This window comes from Jaculus jaculus, chromosome 20 (assembly GCF_020740685.1).
Source record: "Jaculus jaculus isolate mJacJac1 chromosome 20, mJacJac1.mat.Y.cur, whole genome shotgun sequence".
Classification (NCBI taxonomy): domain Eukaryota; kingdom Metazoa; phylum Chordata; class Mammalia; order Rodentia; family Dipodidae; genus Jaculus; species Jaculus jaculus.
The window spans coordinates 2522013-2537398 of NC_059121.1; the positions used below are offsets into that span (position 1 = coordinate 2522013).

Sequence of the window (15386 nt, forward strand, 5' to 3'; positions counted from 1 at the left end):
CTGACCTGGAATTTACTCTGTAATTTCAGGGTGGTCCCGAACTCATGACGATCCTCTTACCTCTGCCTCCCGAGTGCTGGGATTAAAGGTGTGCGCCACCACACCTGGCCCAAGTTTGCATTTCTAACAAGTGGTCCAGTTGGTTCAGTGATGAGATGTGGAGATCGTCCTGGGGGAGATACTGATATAGAACAATGGGGACCCTTCACCTTTGTTTCGGGACCCAGTGGCAGGGTTGAGAGGCTCCACATGAGTAGAAGGAGCACTGAGAAGCAGGAAGGATGAAGCATTAATCCCGCTAAGACCTAGGAGTCAGGGCTGGAGAGATGGCTCAGTGGTGGTTAAGGCGCTTGCCTGCAAAATCTGAGGACCCAGGCTCGATTCCCCAGTACTTACATAAAGCCAGATGCACAAAGTGACACTTGCAGCTAGAGTTCATTTGCAGTGACTGGAGGCCCTGGTGTGCCCGTTCTTTCTCAGGCTCTCCCCTCCCTCCCTCTCTCTCTCTCTCCTTGCAAATAAATATTTTTAAAACTAAAAAAAATAAGTAAAAATCAAGAAGTAGTGGGGCTCATTACCAGGTGTGGGTAATGGAGAGACACTGTAAGAATCTGTTGTTCTGTTATCATTTTGTATACAATGAAAACTTTTGCCCAGTTTACCTTTTCATGTTTCCTAGTTTTCTGCCACTTCATTTTTTGTTTTAATAAATGCTTTAAAAATAATGACATCAAAATTGAAGAAAGACCAATAGGAAAGAAGAGATTTAATGCAGGGGAGATGTGGGTATGGGGGGGAGGGAAGGCAGAGGGAGGGGATTCTGGTCATGGTATATTGTCTGCATGTAGGGAGCTTGTCAATAAAATATAATTTTTTATTTGTATGTGAGAGAGAGAAAGAGGGAAAATGGGCAAACCAGTAATGCCACTCATAATCTCACACAAATGTTTACTAAAATGCCTTATTTTCATTTTAATTTACATAACATAGAAAGATGTTTTAATGGGATAAGAGATAGCTTAGCAGTTAAGGCAATTGCCTGCAAAACCTAAGGAACCAGGTTTGATTCCCCAGTACCCATGCAAGCCACATGCACAAGATGGTGCATATACCAGGAGTTTATTTGCAGTGGTTAGCGGCCCTGAAATGCCCATTCTCTCTCTATCTGCCTCTTCTTCTCTCTCTGTCCTTTCTCTCTTTCAGATAATATAAAATATTCAAAAAATAAAATCCAACAATAGTAACAACAAAAAGAAGAATCTCCTGTTTTTTTCAGCCATCATGATCTGACTAAAGGAAGGCAAAAATCCTCTGAGTTTTGTAGTTTTGTGCAAGATAACAAGTGTATGTGTAATAAATTAAAGCTATTTAATCCGTGGATTGAAGAATACCAGTTTTTGCTGAATACTAATCTATGCATTAAAACCTGCCCGCTTTTCAAGTGTGGATGATTTTGTGAGTTATGAAAGAAGAAAACCTACAAAATAATGCAGGGAAATGAATCTAAAATTCAAAACCACTCACATAAACACATAGTCTCACTAATGTGTAAATAGCAATGCGTCTATTCAGCCTGAGACATAGTGTTGAATGGATTTATAAACCATCGAACTTTGAAAATACCCATTTTCTCAGCTGCCTTAGACAGGTAAGGATATATGTCTGAAAGACAGAAATATTTTTCATTTTTATATTATGAAATTCATGGCAGTAGAAATGACTTCTTTTGAAAAGAAATTTTAATATTTGTTTTCACGGCTCATACAGCTTTTACACCTGCATTGTGGTTCATGTGTCAAGGCTGCTGATCAAATTGTATGAAAGTGATAGTAAAAGTCAGTGTTCTCTTTTTAATTTTGTAAATTCTTCATAGTGCACTAAAATTTTGAGTAGCACAAACTTTCACAGTCATGAGAACAAGATAGCCTGTTGTATTGCTTTGGGAAATTAAAGTTGTTTAACTAAAAATAATGAATTTAAAGGTAAAAAAGTAGGAGCTGGAGAGATGGCTTAGTGGCTTAGGCACTTGCTTGAAAAGTCTGAAGGCCTGGGTTCAATTCCCCAATACCGGTATATAGCCAGCTGCACAGAGGCACATGTATCTGGGATTCATTTGCAGTGGCAGGAGGCTGTGGTGTGCCCATTCTCTCTGCCTCTCTACCCTTTCTGCTTATTAATAAATGAAGTATATTAAAAGATAAAAAGTATAGAGTTGGAGAGATGGCTTAGTGGTTAAGGTGTTTGCCCGCAAAGCCAAAGGACCTCAGTTCAAATCCCCAGGACCCACTTAGCCAGATGCAAAAGGTGGCACATGCGTCTGGAGTTTGTTTGCAGTGGCTGGAGGCCCTGGCATGCCCATTCTCTCTCTCTCTCTCTCTCTCCCCCTCTTTCTCTCTCACTCTCTCAAATGAATAGTTAATTAAAAATAAATAAATGAAAAGTATAAAGGTTAACTTCACTCGTCCTCTCACACAGATGCTATTAAAATGCCTTATTTTTATTTCATAACATAGAAAGCAATATCTATCATATAACTCTTTTTTGTGTTATTTCAGGAGGATTCTCCATCCATTACATATTGTGAAAACAATGTTTTAGTTTCTTCTGGCTAGCACAACAAATTCTGACAAGAACATACATTCCTTCTCTGAAAAATTTAGGAGTCGGACAGAATCTTGAAATCTGTCTCCTCCTTTGGTCTGAAGTCAAGGTCCACACAGATCTGAGCACAGCCAGTTTTTCCTGCCCTTGTCCAGCTACTGCGGCTGCATTCCTTGGCTCCTGGCCCCTCCTTCTAACTTTAAAACCAGCCCCAATAGCATCTTATTTCAGTGTTCTGTGATTGTCTTTTTCCAAGCTCGTTCTTCCTTATATTCTTTACATTTTATTTATATATTATCTATTTATGAGAGAGAGAGAGAGAGAGAGAGAGAGAGAGAGGGGGGGGGGGGAATATGTGTGTGCCAGGGCCTCTAGCCACTGCAAACAAAGTCCAGATGCATGTGCCCCTTGTGCATTTGGCTTATGTAGGTTCTGGGGAATAGAACTTGGGTCCTTAGGCTTCCCAGGCAAGTGCCTTAACTGCTAAACCATCTCTCCAGTCCTTTCTTACCTATATCCTAGAGATTTGTGAGAGTTCATTTAGGACCCATGTTGATAACCTAGGATAATGTCTCAATCTCAAAGTCTATCCTTAAGTTTCATCTGTAGGATGTTTTTTTGTCACCTAAGTACCATATTTATTTTTATATTTTTGCGCAGTTTTTCAAGGTAGGGTCTCGCTCTAGTCTAGGCTGACATGGAATTCACCATGTACTCTCATGATAGCCTTGAACTCATGACGATCTTCCTACCACTGCCTTCCAAGTGCTGAGATTAAAGGCGTGTGCCACTATGCTTGGCTAAGTACCACATTTATATTTATATGAATTATATATATTTATATAAGAACCTGTACTTATAGCTTATTTAGAGAAGAGCTTGACAGCCCTGGAACTATCCAGCCTACTGTAGGGGTTTGTACTGGTTTCTGATGTTATAATTCCATTTCATGATTATTTTAGGATTGTCTGATAATACCCTTACCTTGTATCTGCGGGACTGCCACCCACACACAAAATGGTGCTGTGTCAAGGGACTCTGAGATTAATTTGCATACCTGAATATCTTTGTGTACAAACTTGGCCATTTTTTTTGTCTAAATTCTATCAGTGGCTTTATATGTCAGATAGCTTTATATAGATACATAAAAATAATGTGCCTGTGCATACAGGTGTGCTTTCATCTTCCAAGCTGCCTCTGAGATCATTAGGATATAGTTCTTATCTCCCTGTAACCTCACCAACAATGAATATTGCCATTTTTAACCTTTGCTAGCAAGGCAAAAATGGCTTTTGATATTTTAATCACATATCTCTAATAGCCATTCTTGGCTGACTTTCCGTTGCCTTATGAAGTAATATTTCTTTATTTTTTTCTGTATAAAAATGAAATAATTTGGGACTGGAGGGATGGTTTAGTGGTTAAGGAATTTGCCTGCAAAGCATTAAGACCCAGTTTCTGTTCCCCAGTACCTACGTAAAGCCAGATGCACATGATGGTACATGCATATGGTGTTTGTTTGCAGTGGCTAGAAGCCCTGGTGCACTCATTCTCTCTCTTTTTTTCTCTCCCTCTCTTTCCTTTTCTCATAACTAAATGAATAAAAAATTTAAATGATATAACTTAATGTACACTTAACTGAAACTTTGTTTAAGACTTCTTAGCTAAATATTCCATGCTCTTACTCACATATCCTACTTTGTGACAATCTGAATCAGCTTTGACGCTGGAGTAAAATCTTGCTTGTCACAGAAGCATACGGTTTCCGTCTCTGTGGTCCTTCATGGTACTTTGATGGCAACCTCTTCCTCTTATTTTAATGGATAACTCTCTGTAACCACGGTGATCTGACCTGAAAAAAATGTTCAGGAAAGGATGAACTGATAAATTAGCCTTAATCTCACATTACAGAAAGGCCTTGGTGTCAGCTACTAAAGGGCTAAATATAACCACACTGACCCACTTAAACCAAATTGACACCCCGTATAATTGCACTGTAATTCACATGCAGGTGCAGTATGAGAAATGATGCCCCTTGGACCCTGACCCCTGGATCAAGAAGCATTCTGTCCTTGAAGTTAACTCCAAACTTAGAGGCAAATGCACTGAATTAGTAACCAGGTTTCATTGTTACCACCAAAGTGCACCTAACATTTCATCTACAATTAACTATATACACACGCATGCCCATTAATTGGTTATAGATGCCTAGCCCCTTGTTTCTTGGCATCTTGGAATCTGAAAGAATATAGAGAGATTCCTAATAGGTACAGAAAATACAAATAATGGAGTGGACTTGAGGACTTATAAAGCTCAAATAGGAGTAGGTAGAGAAAGGTTTTTCAAACATGCACAGGAGACCAGAGAGATGGCTCGGTGGTGAATGGCATTTGCTTGCAAAGCCTTGATGGCCCCAATTCGAGTTCCCAGTACCTGCTTAAAGCCAGATACTCAAAGCAGTGCATGTATCTGGACTTACTTTGCAGTGTCGAGAGTCTCTGGTGCACCTAATCTCACTCCTTCCCTGTCCGCCCCTTTCTCCCTTAAATAAATTAAAAACATGCACAGGGTTGGTCTTCAGAGAACCCCATCCTCATTCTGTTCTTACCCCTGTCCACCCTTTCCTCCTCCTTCATCTCTGTTTCCCCTTTCCTTCTCTCTTGTCTTAGCATGCAGACCCTTGATGGCATGGTATGACAGATTGAAAGGTGAGGGAGGTAGCTCCTGCCCCCAAGGGGCTCTTGCCTTATTAAGGTGCTAATCTGCAAGCAGGCTTGGATATTGGCATGGCAATGGGACCTTTTATACACGCAGCAGTTGTCCACGACAGAGCCCCGTAGAGAGATGGATGTCCCTAATCCACCAGCGTTGTCAGCCTCACACAAAGGCTGCCCAGAGGCAGTAGTTAGAAAGTTCCTTATTAAAACAAGATAGGATTCCGCCTTGCTCTGTGTGTGTGTGTGAAAGAGAGAGGGAGACAGAAGGGCACTGACCTCCAAGTTGTGTATTCTGCTCCATGGTTGGTAGCTTTGCTACAGGCCCGTACTATATATGAGTTATTGATGGAGTTTCCAGATAGCTGTTTTATTTTATTTATTCATTTGTCTATTTCAGAGAGAGAGACAGAGAATGGGAATGTCAGGGCCTCTAGCCACTGCAAACAAACTCCAGATACGTGCAACACCTTGTGCATCTGGCTTACGTGAGTACTGGAGAATCGAACCTGGGCCCTTAGGGCTTTGCAGGCTGGTGCCTTAACGGCTAAGCCACCTCTCCGGGTCCCAGATAGCTGTTTCAGAGTGGAGGGGCACGCTGGGCGCTGGATCTCCCAGGAGCCTTCTTGCTGTGCCTCCTCTGCTTTTCTCCTGTGGAGATAGGGTCTTAGGAACAAAATACATGGCATACGTGTATCAGACTGCTTAAAAGAATAAAGACAAAACAGATGGAGCACGGAGGACAAAGCTGTCCTCGCTTACCGGCTCCCTGGGTGGGGGCTGCGCTGCCTGGAACCGCTGCCCCGCGCGTGTCCATCATGCATGTCAAGGAGCCGCTCTGGAGGGCGAAGCGTTTCACTTCCCATTCCGACCTGTCCTCTTCTCCTGGGCTTTGTGAAGTGATGGCATCTGGACTTCAGCTGCCGCTGGCCTCAGAGAATGCCCGAGGCAAATGCCCAGTCCTCTCCCCATTTCCACCCACCTTCGTCCAGCCTGTCTTGGTTCCCACTTGGGTTATATGGCACTCTGCTAATCTCTCCTTTTCCCCATTGTTTTTATCTGTTCACTTTAGAAACCCGAATCTTACTTTGTGACATTATGTTAACATGTTTAAATAGTATTTCCAGGATAATGTAGCCCTGAAGATTGTCCATCTTGGCTTACAGCATTCATATCTGTTTCTAGAAGTTCTTTTTTCATTTATCTTTTTTTTTATTCTTAAAATTGTATTTATTTGCAAGCATATACAGAGAGAGAGAGAGAGAGAAAAAAAAATGGGCACACCAGGGCCTCTAGCCACTGCAAATGAACTCCAGATACATGCACCACTTTGTGTATCTGGTTTTATGTGGGTACTTGGGAACCAAACCTGGGTCCTCAGGATTTACAGCCAAGCACCTTAACTGCTAAGGCATCTCTTGAGCCCTGTGTTCCTTCTTTTGCACTTGGCACTCTTTCTGCATCCTGCACTCTCTCTCTCTCTGTCTCGCATTTCTACCTCAGTATTTATATCTTATTTCTCAAACATCGGGGTGCTGAGTGCTCTTCACACGCCTCTCCACAATCTCAGGAGAACATTCAGAAGGTGACCAAGTGAATTTGTGAGCGTGAATAACCTTGGGACACAGTCGCTTCTAGATGCTGGCTATGGGGGCTGAAAAAAGCAAAAATAAGTTGATATGAGCAATCCTAGGCTGTGCCAGGACCAGGGAGAAGCTTCTGTGTTTTGTGTCTTCATGCTCCATGACTAACATGCCCACAGAATCCTGCCAGGAGCTGCTCCCCGTCCTCCTCCAACACCCTAGAAAACTTAGCCTCCTCATAGTATGCAAGTTCAAAACAACCTCTGGGAGTATCATTTCTTAACACTGCCCTGTGAGGGTGTGGGCCAGGTGCTGGGAAGGCTCACCCCGGCCAGCAAACGGGGCCTGGCATTTTTGTTATGGAGAAAGGAGAGTGAAACGTGAAGGATTGGACCCTTTCTTACCTGGTCTTCTTTTATGTAGGATGACAAGCTCCTTGTCTCATCTCATGTATGTGCCTTAGAGAAACAATGTCTAATAGTGCCAACAGGATAAATGACAGAGCAAGTCTGGATCTTGAAATTTATCCATTGTTCTGCCATCTTAGATGTTGTACAATAGGTAGATGATCTTTCCATATCTGTATGTGGGTCTAGACCCATGATGTGCATAAGAATATCTCATAATCTCAATTTCTTCTTAGTTGTTTAGTGAGTTTATTGTAATTACTGCTAATGCCTTAGTTTCTACCTATATAATTATTTTGTCTGTAGAAAAATGTCTGTAGTTCTGACAATTTTAATCCCTGTGTTTACTGACAGCTTTGCTTTGTGAATCACAGGTTCCTGAATCAAGTCTAACAGGTTGGGAGACAGGTTACACTTGAACGGCGCACCTTCTCTTATCTTCAGTGGGTATGGGAATACATTATGTGCTTTCTCTGTATTAACTAATTCATTTCTGGCTGTGTGTGCCCTGTACCTAGACTTACATTTTCAGTTTGGATAAACCCAAACCTTCTCGAGCCTTTCAAATAAAAATATCAAAGGCTGGACATGGTGAATGCCAGCACTCAGGAATCAGAGGGAGGAGGATGTCTCTGAATTCAAGGCCAGCCTGAGACTACTACATAGTGAATTCCAGGTCAGCCTGGTCTAGAGCAAGACCCTAACTCAACAAAATAAATAAATAAATAAGAAAGAAAGAAAACATCAAAGTGTCTTTGAGAGTTTGCTCAGATCCTTCAACATGAAGAGAAGAGTAAGGGCATCTCATGCAAACAGGCCAAGACATACATCATTCGACCAAGAGAAAAAATAGATGTTTTTTGTTGTTGTTGTTAATTTACCCATTGTAGCTGCTGTCATCCTCCTGGGAAATGCCAGTTGCATGGGTTTTTCCTTCTAGAAGGAGCAAGGAGCATAGGAGAGTTCGGGGCCGCAGAGGGCATCAGATTTGAAGGCCATCCAGAGGTGAAATCTCAGTCTTTGTTTGTCCCTCAGCTTTTGAAACGTCCTTCTAGGGGACGAGGCTGTTTCTTCTTTGGATCCAAACCTCCTTCCGTGTAGTCCTTTCACTGTTCATGGTCGGATTGCTCTCGGCCCCTGAATTCTCTCTGCTTTCGTGGAGTCCTTCCGTTCATCACTGTTAGGGCACAGTTGCCAGTCCTCTCGCAGCACCCTGGTCGCTCTCCTCTGGGCACCCTTCGATATGCAGTCATTCCTCCTCCTCTGAAAGTCAGCTCAGGAATCCTTCAGCTTGCATGTGCAATAGGGAGGTGGGACTGAAAAGGAGTTTCTGTTGAGTTTGGATTGACACTTCTTTCTTTCTTTTTTTTTTTAAAAAAAATATTTTTAATTTTTATTTAAGAAAGAGATGGGGCATGCCAGGGCCTCTAGCCACCACAAACAAACTCCAGATACATGTACCACCTTGTGCATCTGACTTCGTGTGGGTACTGGGAAATGGAAGCTGGATCCTTAGGCTTTGGAGGCAAACAACTTGATTGCTAAGACCCTTCTTTATCCCTTAATGTTTTATTGAGTTATTTGCAAGGAGAGAGAGAGCGGGGGAGGGAAAGGGACAGTGAGTGAGTGAGAGAGAGAGAGAGAGAGAAAGAATGGGCATGCTAGGGCCTCCAGGCATTACAAACAACCTCCAGATCCATGTGCCAGGTTCTGGAAATACAGAGGTCAATAAAATGTGGCTGTGGCTCTGTGGAATTCACAGAGTAGTGGGAGTCAGCAGTTAGCTGTCAATTATGATACAGTGTGATCACCATCTGGGCCGAGTCAGGAGTAGAGAGCATGCTGGGGAATGTTCTCTGCTTCACACTTACATAAACTATTCTTTGTTTAATACCTTATTATTTATTTGAGAGAGAGAGAGAGGCGAATAGATAGTGTGAGTGATAGAATGGGTGTGCCATGACCTCTGGCCACCGCCAGCGAACGCCAGATGTCTGTGAGCCACCATGTGCGTTTGGCTTTATGTGGGGAATCAAACCCAGCTCGTCAGGCTTTGCAGGCAAGAACCTTAACTGTGGAGCCAGTCAAGGACTCTCCAGTTCTGTCAACTATTCCTGTAGCAACGCTGGTTTGCCCGTGTTTGCCCATGGCAGGTGCTCACGTTGCATGGAAGGGTTCATGCACGACAGCTCCTTTTCATGCATGCAGTGCAGCCTCGCAGAGGCTGGTCCGATTACAGATACATATCACACTTCGGAAAAAAATAGTAGAGAGATTAGGTGATTTGCCTAAGGTCATCACAGTAAGGGTTGGGTTCAGAATTCAAACCCAACATTTTGTTACCGGTGTTGAGAGAAATGGAGTTTTTCTCCGCTCTGGTTGGGCTTAGCTTAGGAGTTAAAGTGCTGGATATTCAATGATCACACAAGTGCCTCTTGAGTTCTTGTCTTACTACCAGCAAAGAATTGACAAACACAGACCAAAAAAAAAGGAGGGGGAAAGTAAATTAAGAAAGATTTAAGGGGTCTGGAGAGATGGGTTAACAGTTAAGCTCTTGCCTATGAAGCCTAAGGACCCCGGTTCGAGGCTCGATTCCCCTGGACCCACATTAGCCAGATGCACAAGGGGGCACACGCGTCTGGAGTTCGTCTGCAGTGGCTGGAGGCCCTGGCGCGCCCATTCTCTCTCTCTCTCTCTCTCTCTGCCTCTTTCTCTCTGTGTCTGTTGTTTTCAAACAAATAAATAAAAATAAACAAAAAATTTTAAAGAAAGATTTAAGCGAATATGGTAGAAAGTGAAAATAAAGCAGAAAAGTTCTCGGGCTGGGAAGCTGGGAGGGATCCTGAGCAGGTAGCTGCATGGTGACCTGGGTTGGGTTTTCTTATAACCCTGGAGATGGAAATTAGACATCCACTTGAGATGAGCTTCATTGCCTTGTCAAATGTATATGGAGGATCTTGATTAATGGGTGGCTTGGGGGGCGGGGTAGGGGTGGAGGGCTGGGGAGAGGGAGAAGACTCTGTAGGTTGGGGGAAATCCCAGGAAAAATTTCCTAGAAGGAAGAATCATGCAGCTGAATGCAGCTGTCCCAGATCACCATATTTCACCAAGCTTGAGTGCCCGTCTGGTCTATCCAAGGGCAGGTGGGTATCAAGGTTCCCACGGACAGGTGCCCTTAATAACTACCTACAAAGGAAGGCTATCTTGTTCCTAATCTCTATCAGTATCATTTTCTCAAAGAGAGACTTTATTTCCAGCAGTAGCCCCCGAAGCCCCTCCAGCTGGTGGTTTGGCTCTGCCCGAGGTCAACAGCACCCGCACCGACGTTTTTGGCTGTTCTTTGTGGTCCTTAGTGGGTGAAGTCAAGGAGGACAGCAGTACACGTCATCCAGAGTACAAGAGCCCAAAAACGTCCCCCCGGCAAAGAATTACCCAGGGAAGAGTGTCAGTGCCAGGCTGGTGCTATGACTAAGTGGTTAAGGCACTTGCCTGCGAAGCCGAGGGACCCAGGTTCAGGACCCACTTAAAGCAGATGCATAAGGCGCAGCACGCGTCTGGAATGCATTTGCGGTGGCTAAAGGCCCTGGCGTGCCCATTCTCTCTCTCTCTCTCTCTCTTCGCCTCTTTCTCAAATAAATATTTTTTTTTAAGTGTCAATACCGAGAAATTGTATTATGGGGGCTACGTGGTGTCTAGCTGCCCCTCATGCGCCCCCTTGTACATCTGACTAACGTGGGTCCTGGGGAATCGAGCCTCGAACCGGAGTCCTTGGGCTTCACAGGTGAGTGTTTAACCACTAAGCCATCTCTCCAGCCCGAGAGATCATCCATTCTTGAGGCTCTGTGATCAAACGGCAGAAGATTTGCATATGAATTCTGCACTCGGATGCTGTAAATCATCTCTAGGTGTTCCACGTTAATGGTTATGAGATGGTACTGCTAAGGGAATAAGGACAAGAAGAGAGTCTGCAGAGATTGGCTCAGCAGTTCAGACACTTGCCTGCAATATGTAATGACCCACGTTTGATTCCCCAGTACCCCTGTAAAGCCAGATGCACATGGTGGCACATGCATATGGAGTTCATTTGCAGTCGCTAGAGGCCATAGTGCATCCATTGCCTCCCTCTCCCCCCCACCCGCCTTTCTCCCTTTTCAAATACATTAAAAAAATTAGGGGGCTGGAGAGATGGCTTAGCGGTTAAGCGCTTGCCTTTGAATCCTAAGGACCCCAGTTCAAGGCTCCATTCCCCAGGACCCACGTTAGCCAGATGCACAAGGGGGCGCACGTGTCTGGACTTCGTTTGCAGTGGCTGGAGGCCCTGGCACGCCCATTTTCGCTTTGTATTTGCCTCTTTCTCTCTCTGTCACTTTCAAATAAATAAAAATAAACAAAAAAAATTTTAAAAATTAGGACTGGAAAGATGGCTGAGCAGTTAAGGTGTTTTACTGCAAAGACTGCCTGGGCTTGATTTCCCTGTACCTATGTAAAGTCACATGCACATTCATCTGTAGCAGCTGCATGCCCTGGTGTGCCCATTATCAGTGTCTCTCTTCTCTCTCTGCTTGTAAATAAATAAGAATATTTTTAAAGAATGAGACAAAAAGTCTGTACATGTTCATTAATGATGAAATCTTATTATTGTTACTAGTCTTTATTATTATTATTTGTAACAGGGTCTTGTGATGTAGCTCAAGCTGGCCTAGAACTCAGGCCATCCTATGTCAGACCTGTGCAGGCTGAGTGCATAAGCATGCTCCACCACACCGGGCTGTTTGCAGTCAGACCAGTCTGTGGATGTGGGACCCGTGATCAGGGAGCAGCGATTGTACTTAAAGACGTTTGATAGGCAGGAGAAAGAGAGAGAGAGACAGGGAGGGAGGGAGGGAGGGAGGGAGGACTTTCAAGACAGAAGTACTTAACCGAGGCTAAGTATGTTGGGAAGTGTGTTATGTCACTAATGTCCTTGAGCCTTGGTTCTCAAATGGAAATTAAAAGAGTATCTTTTGTTTGTTTTTTTTTTTTGGAGGTAGGGTCTCACTTGATCTCAGGCTGAAGGGATATTTTTTATTCTTCTTTCTTTTTCTCTCTCTGTCTCTGTGTGTGTGTGTGTGTGTGTGTGTGTGTGTGTGTGTGTGTACACTTCAAGGGTCTGTGGAAAAGGAGGAGGTTATAAGAAAGCCCTGTGTAAGAGTTAGTATGCAGGCCGGGGGTGTGGCCAGGTAGTTCAGTGGAAGGCCACTTGCCCTGCATATGCAAAGCCCTGGGTTTGATTACTGCCCCTTCCCCCCAACAAAGAATTATCCCCGGCAGCTCTTAGAGAGTCTCTGGTTATGGAATGATTTCCACTGAGGGCCACGCACTTTCTAGTACCACGACTTCACAGCAGCTAATTTAAAGTTCACTTGTCCCACCAGTCCCCGTCTGTGTCCCTGGGCACCGACATTGGCCCTTTGGGGAGCTATTTAAGAGCCTGCACCTTTATTCTCAACGAATCAGGTTAAGTTTGCTTCCCCCCCCACCGTTTCCTCTCAGGCTGCAGCCTGCTGGGAGGGGACATGATGAAATCAGTGCCAGGCAGTTTATTCACGTGCGATTGTTGACTCACACTTCTAACGCGTGACGCCAGACAGGTGTGCGCCGTCGTCACCCATCAGATGGATGTGAACTGGCCGCTTGCGTTTTACCGCGGTTTCCAGTGAGTGAGTGGGTGTGTGTGTGTGTGTGTGTCTGTGTGCACGCGCGCAGTGTGTCCTATCAAACAGCGTCACACCTGGCAGTCCTTAGGGACTTCCCTGGGTGCTTTGGGGCTTGGTCCTTGGGTGACTCACTCCCCTCCCCCCATACACACCAGCCTTCAGGTGAGCAAGACACACACTTGACTGATTCTGGGCTGGCAGCTGCATTTATTTATTTATTTAAAGGGACGGATCCATTTTTAGGCTGTGGGGGAGGGTGGGCAGCAGCGAGGCCGCGTGATGCCCAGCCCCGCCGAGCACTGGGGTTCTGTGTGCTCCACCCCAAAGCCCCAGCTCCAGTGATGGGTGATGGGGACTGTCCAGTCTGGGAAGGGGCCCTGTCGTCCCCGGACCCTGGGAGGGATGGGAGGGGTGAGGGTGCAGAGGTGTCAGGTTCAAGTGCTTCCATAGGCCAACATTCTAAAAGTGCCTTTAAGTTTCCTCTCTGCTCCCCTCTCCAGAAGGGGAGGCCGAGGGAAGATTTTTTCCCCCCTCCCTGTTCCTATTCTTTCCCTGTGTGTAGACACCGAAAGGAAACGCAGCACTGGGCATGTTCGGATGTGAGTGGTTTTGCTGATAAGCAAAGCCAGGGTCTCCCGGAACCGCAGGCTTAAAATAGTCAGTGGGATTCTCCTCCTCCTCCCCTCCCGGGGCAGCGAATGGTATCTGCCGAACAGATGACCCAGTACCTCGGACTGAATCACACACACACACACACACACACACACTCTCGCACACGCGGAGACAGCATTTCCAGCAGGACGCCCGCAGGACTAGACTCCGGTAATTACGCATCTCAGCTGGCGCAGGCTCAGTGGGAGAGGGCAAACCCACGAGGAAATAAGTTTCCCCGAACCTTTCAGTGGGCTGTGCGTTCATTAAAGGCCAGCCCGGGGACACCTCCAAGTTGTTCCTGAGACCACAGTTCACAGCACGCTGGCGCTGGAGGGAGTGAGGAGATAATTGGGACTTTTTTTCCCCCCTCTCCTCTTTCTCTCTTTCTTTCTTCTTATTATTATTTTCCTCCACTGGTTTGATCTCACGGCCTTGAACTCGCAGTGAACTGGAGAAAGAAAGAAATGGATATGTCTGACCCCAATTTCTGGACTGTGCTCTCAAACTTTACTTTGCCTCATTTGAGGAGTGGAAATAGACTTCGGCGCACACAAAGGTAAAAAAACAAACAACAACAACAAACAACAACAAAAACTGACCGGATGTCCCCTGGAGGAGGGAGTGCTGTCTTCCAGAGGCCTGGCTGGTACCCGGGGTCTCCTCTAGGTATCTGGGCTTGAAAAGTTTCTACCTGGCCAGGGGTACTGTTTCTTATATTGCCTCTCCCCGGGGCTTCCTGAGGGATCTTGTGAATGAGATCTCAGAGACTTTCTGCAAATGTAGATGGTCGGAACTTGTCTGCGAATGGTGGGGAGAGGAGAGAGAGTGAGAGAGACGTTGTCGCCCACTTATCCGCTTATGCTTACTGTTTCATTGGCCCTGGCATGGGCTTCTGGTACCCCAATCTCTCAGAAGCTTTCTCTGTTATGTATTTGCGCTATCATCTGTAAGATGCAAATGTGTGATGCCTAGCTAGCCCAAATTAGCCTGCTTCATACTGACTGCAGAACTTTGCTAATTTTGATTGTTTTTCTTTACTGGTTTGCTGGCATTTATTATTATTCTAGGGTTGGCCTTTTCGTTTTGTAATGTATAGGAGGCAGAATGGTGAGGGGGCACCCTTTTTAAGCTATGCTTAGGCTCTTCCTGGAATTGAGAGGCAGGTGGGCCAGAGGGAGTTTACAGGCAGTTGCAAGGAGGGAGCGTGTTTACAGGAGTGGTGTGTCTCCTCGCCATTCCTGTCCAGAGCAGGTCATTAGCACTGTTTTGGTTTTAGAGGGCCATACTCTTCTAGCTGAGAAAATACAGATTCTTTGCTTTCTACCTAGACTTGCCCTCCACACACAGTGTGAACCCACTGGAAAGGAACAGCCTAGCCAAATAAACAGGATGCATATTATCAGATTTGGAACTGCATAATCTCTGTGTGCCACTGTTCAGAGAACACCCGAAAATGGTCTTTTGCTTTGGTAAAACCTGTAAAAAAAAAAAAAAAAAAAAAAAAACTCTGAAAAACTTAGTCATGTTTCTTTTGAAAATTTCTATGGTATTTTTTTTTCCTGTGGGTCTTGTTTTATTTTTTATTTATATTTGCGAGAGAAAGAGGCTGAGAGAGAGAAAGAGAGAGAGAGAGAGAGAGAGAGAGAGAGAATGGGCGCACCAAGGCCCTCAGCTACTGCAAATGAACTCCAGAAGCGTGCACCACCTTGTGCATCTATCTGGCTTACGTGG

The 15386-nt window shown here is 44.9% G+C and overlaps 1 protein-coding gene across 12 annotated transcripts in view; it reads left to right on the forward strand.

Moving 5' to 3' along the window:
* Mast4 (microtubule associated serine/threonine kinase family member 4) overlaps positions 1–15386 on the forward strand; it is a 656456-nt gene that overhangs the window by 452966 nt on the left and 188104 nt on the right. For 3 of the 12 annotated variants that reach the window (XM_045139074.1, XM_045139075.1, XM_045139079.1), the window contains exon 1: positions 13580–14211. The exons of the other annotated variants lie outside the window; for them this stretch is intronic. In XM_045139074.1, the coding sequence (XP_044995009.1) occupies positions 14120–14211 (92 nt within the window). In that variant the 5' untranslated portion in view covers positions 13580–14119. Of the gene's footprint in view, positions 1–13579; positions 14212–15386 lie in introns of those variants that run through there. 12 annotated transcript variants of the gene reach the window in all.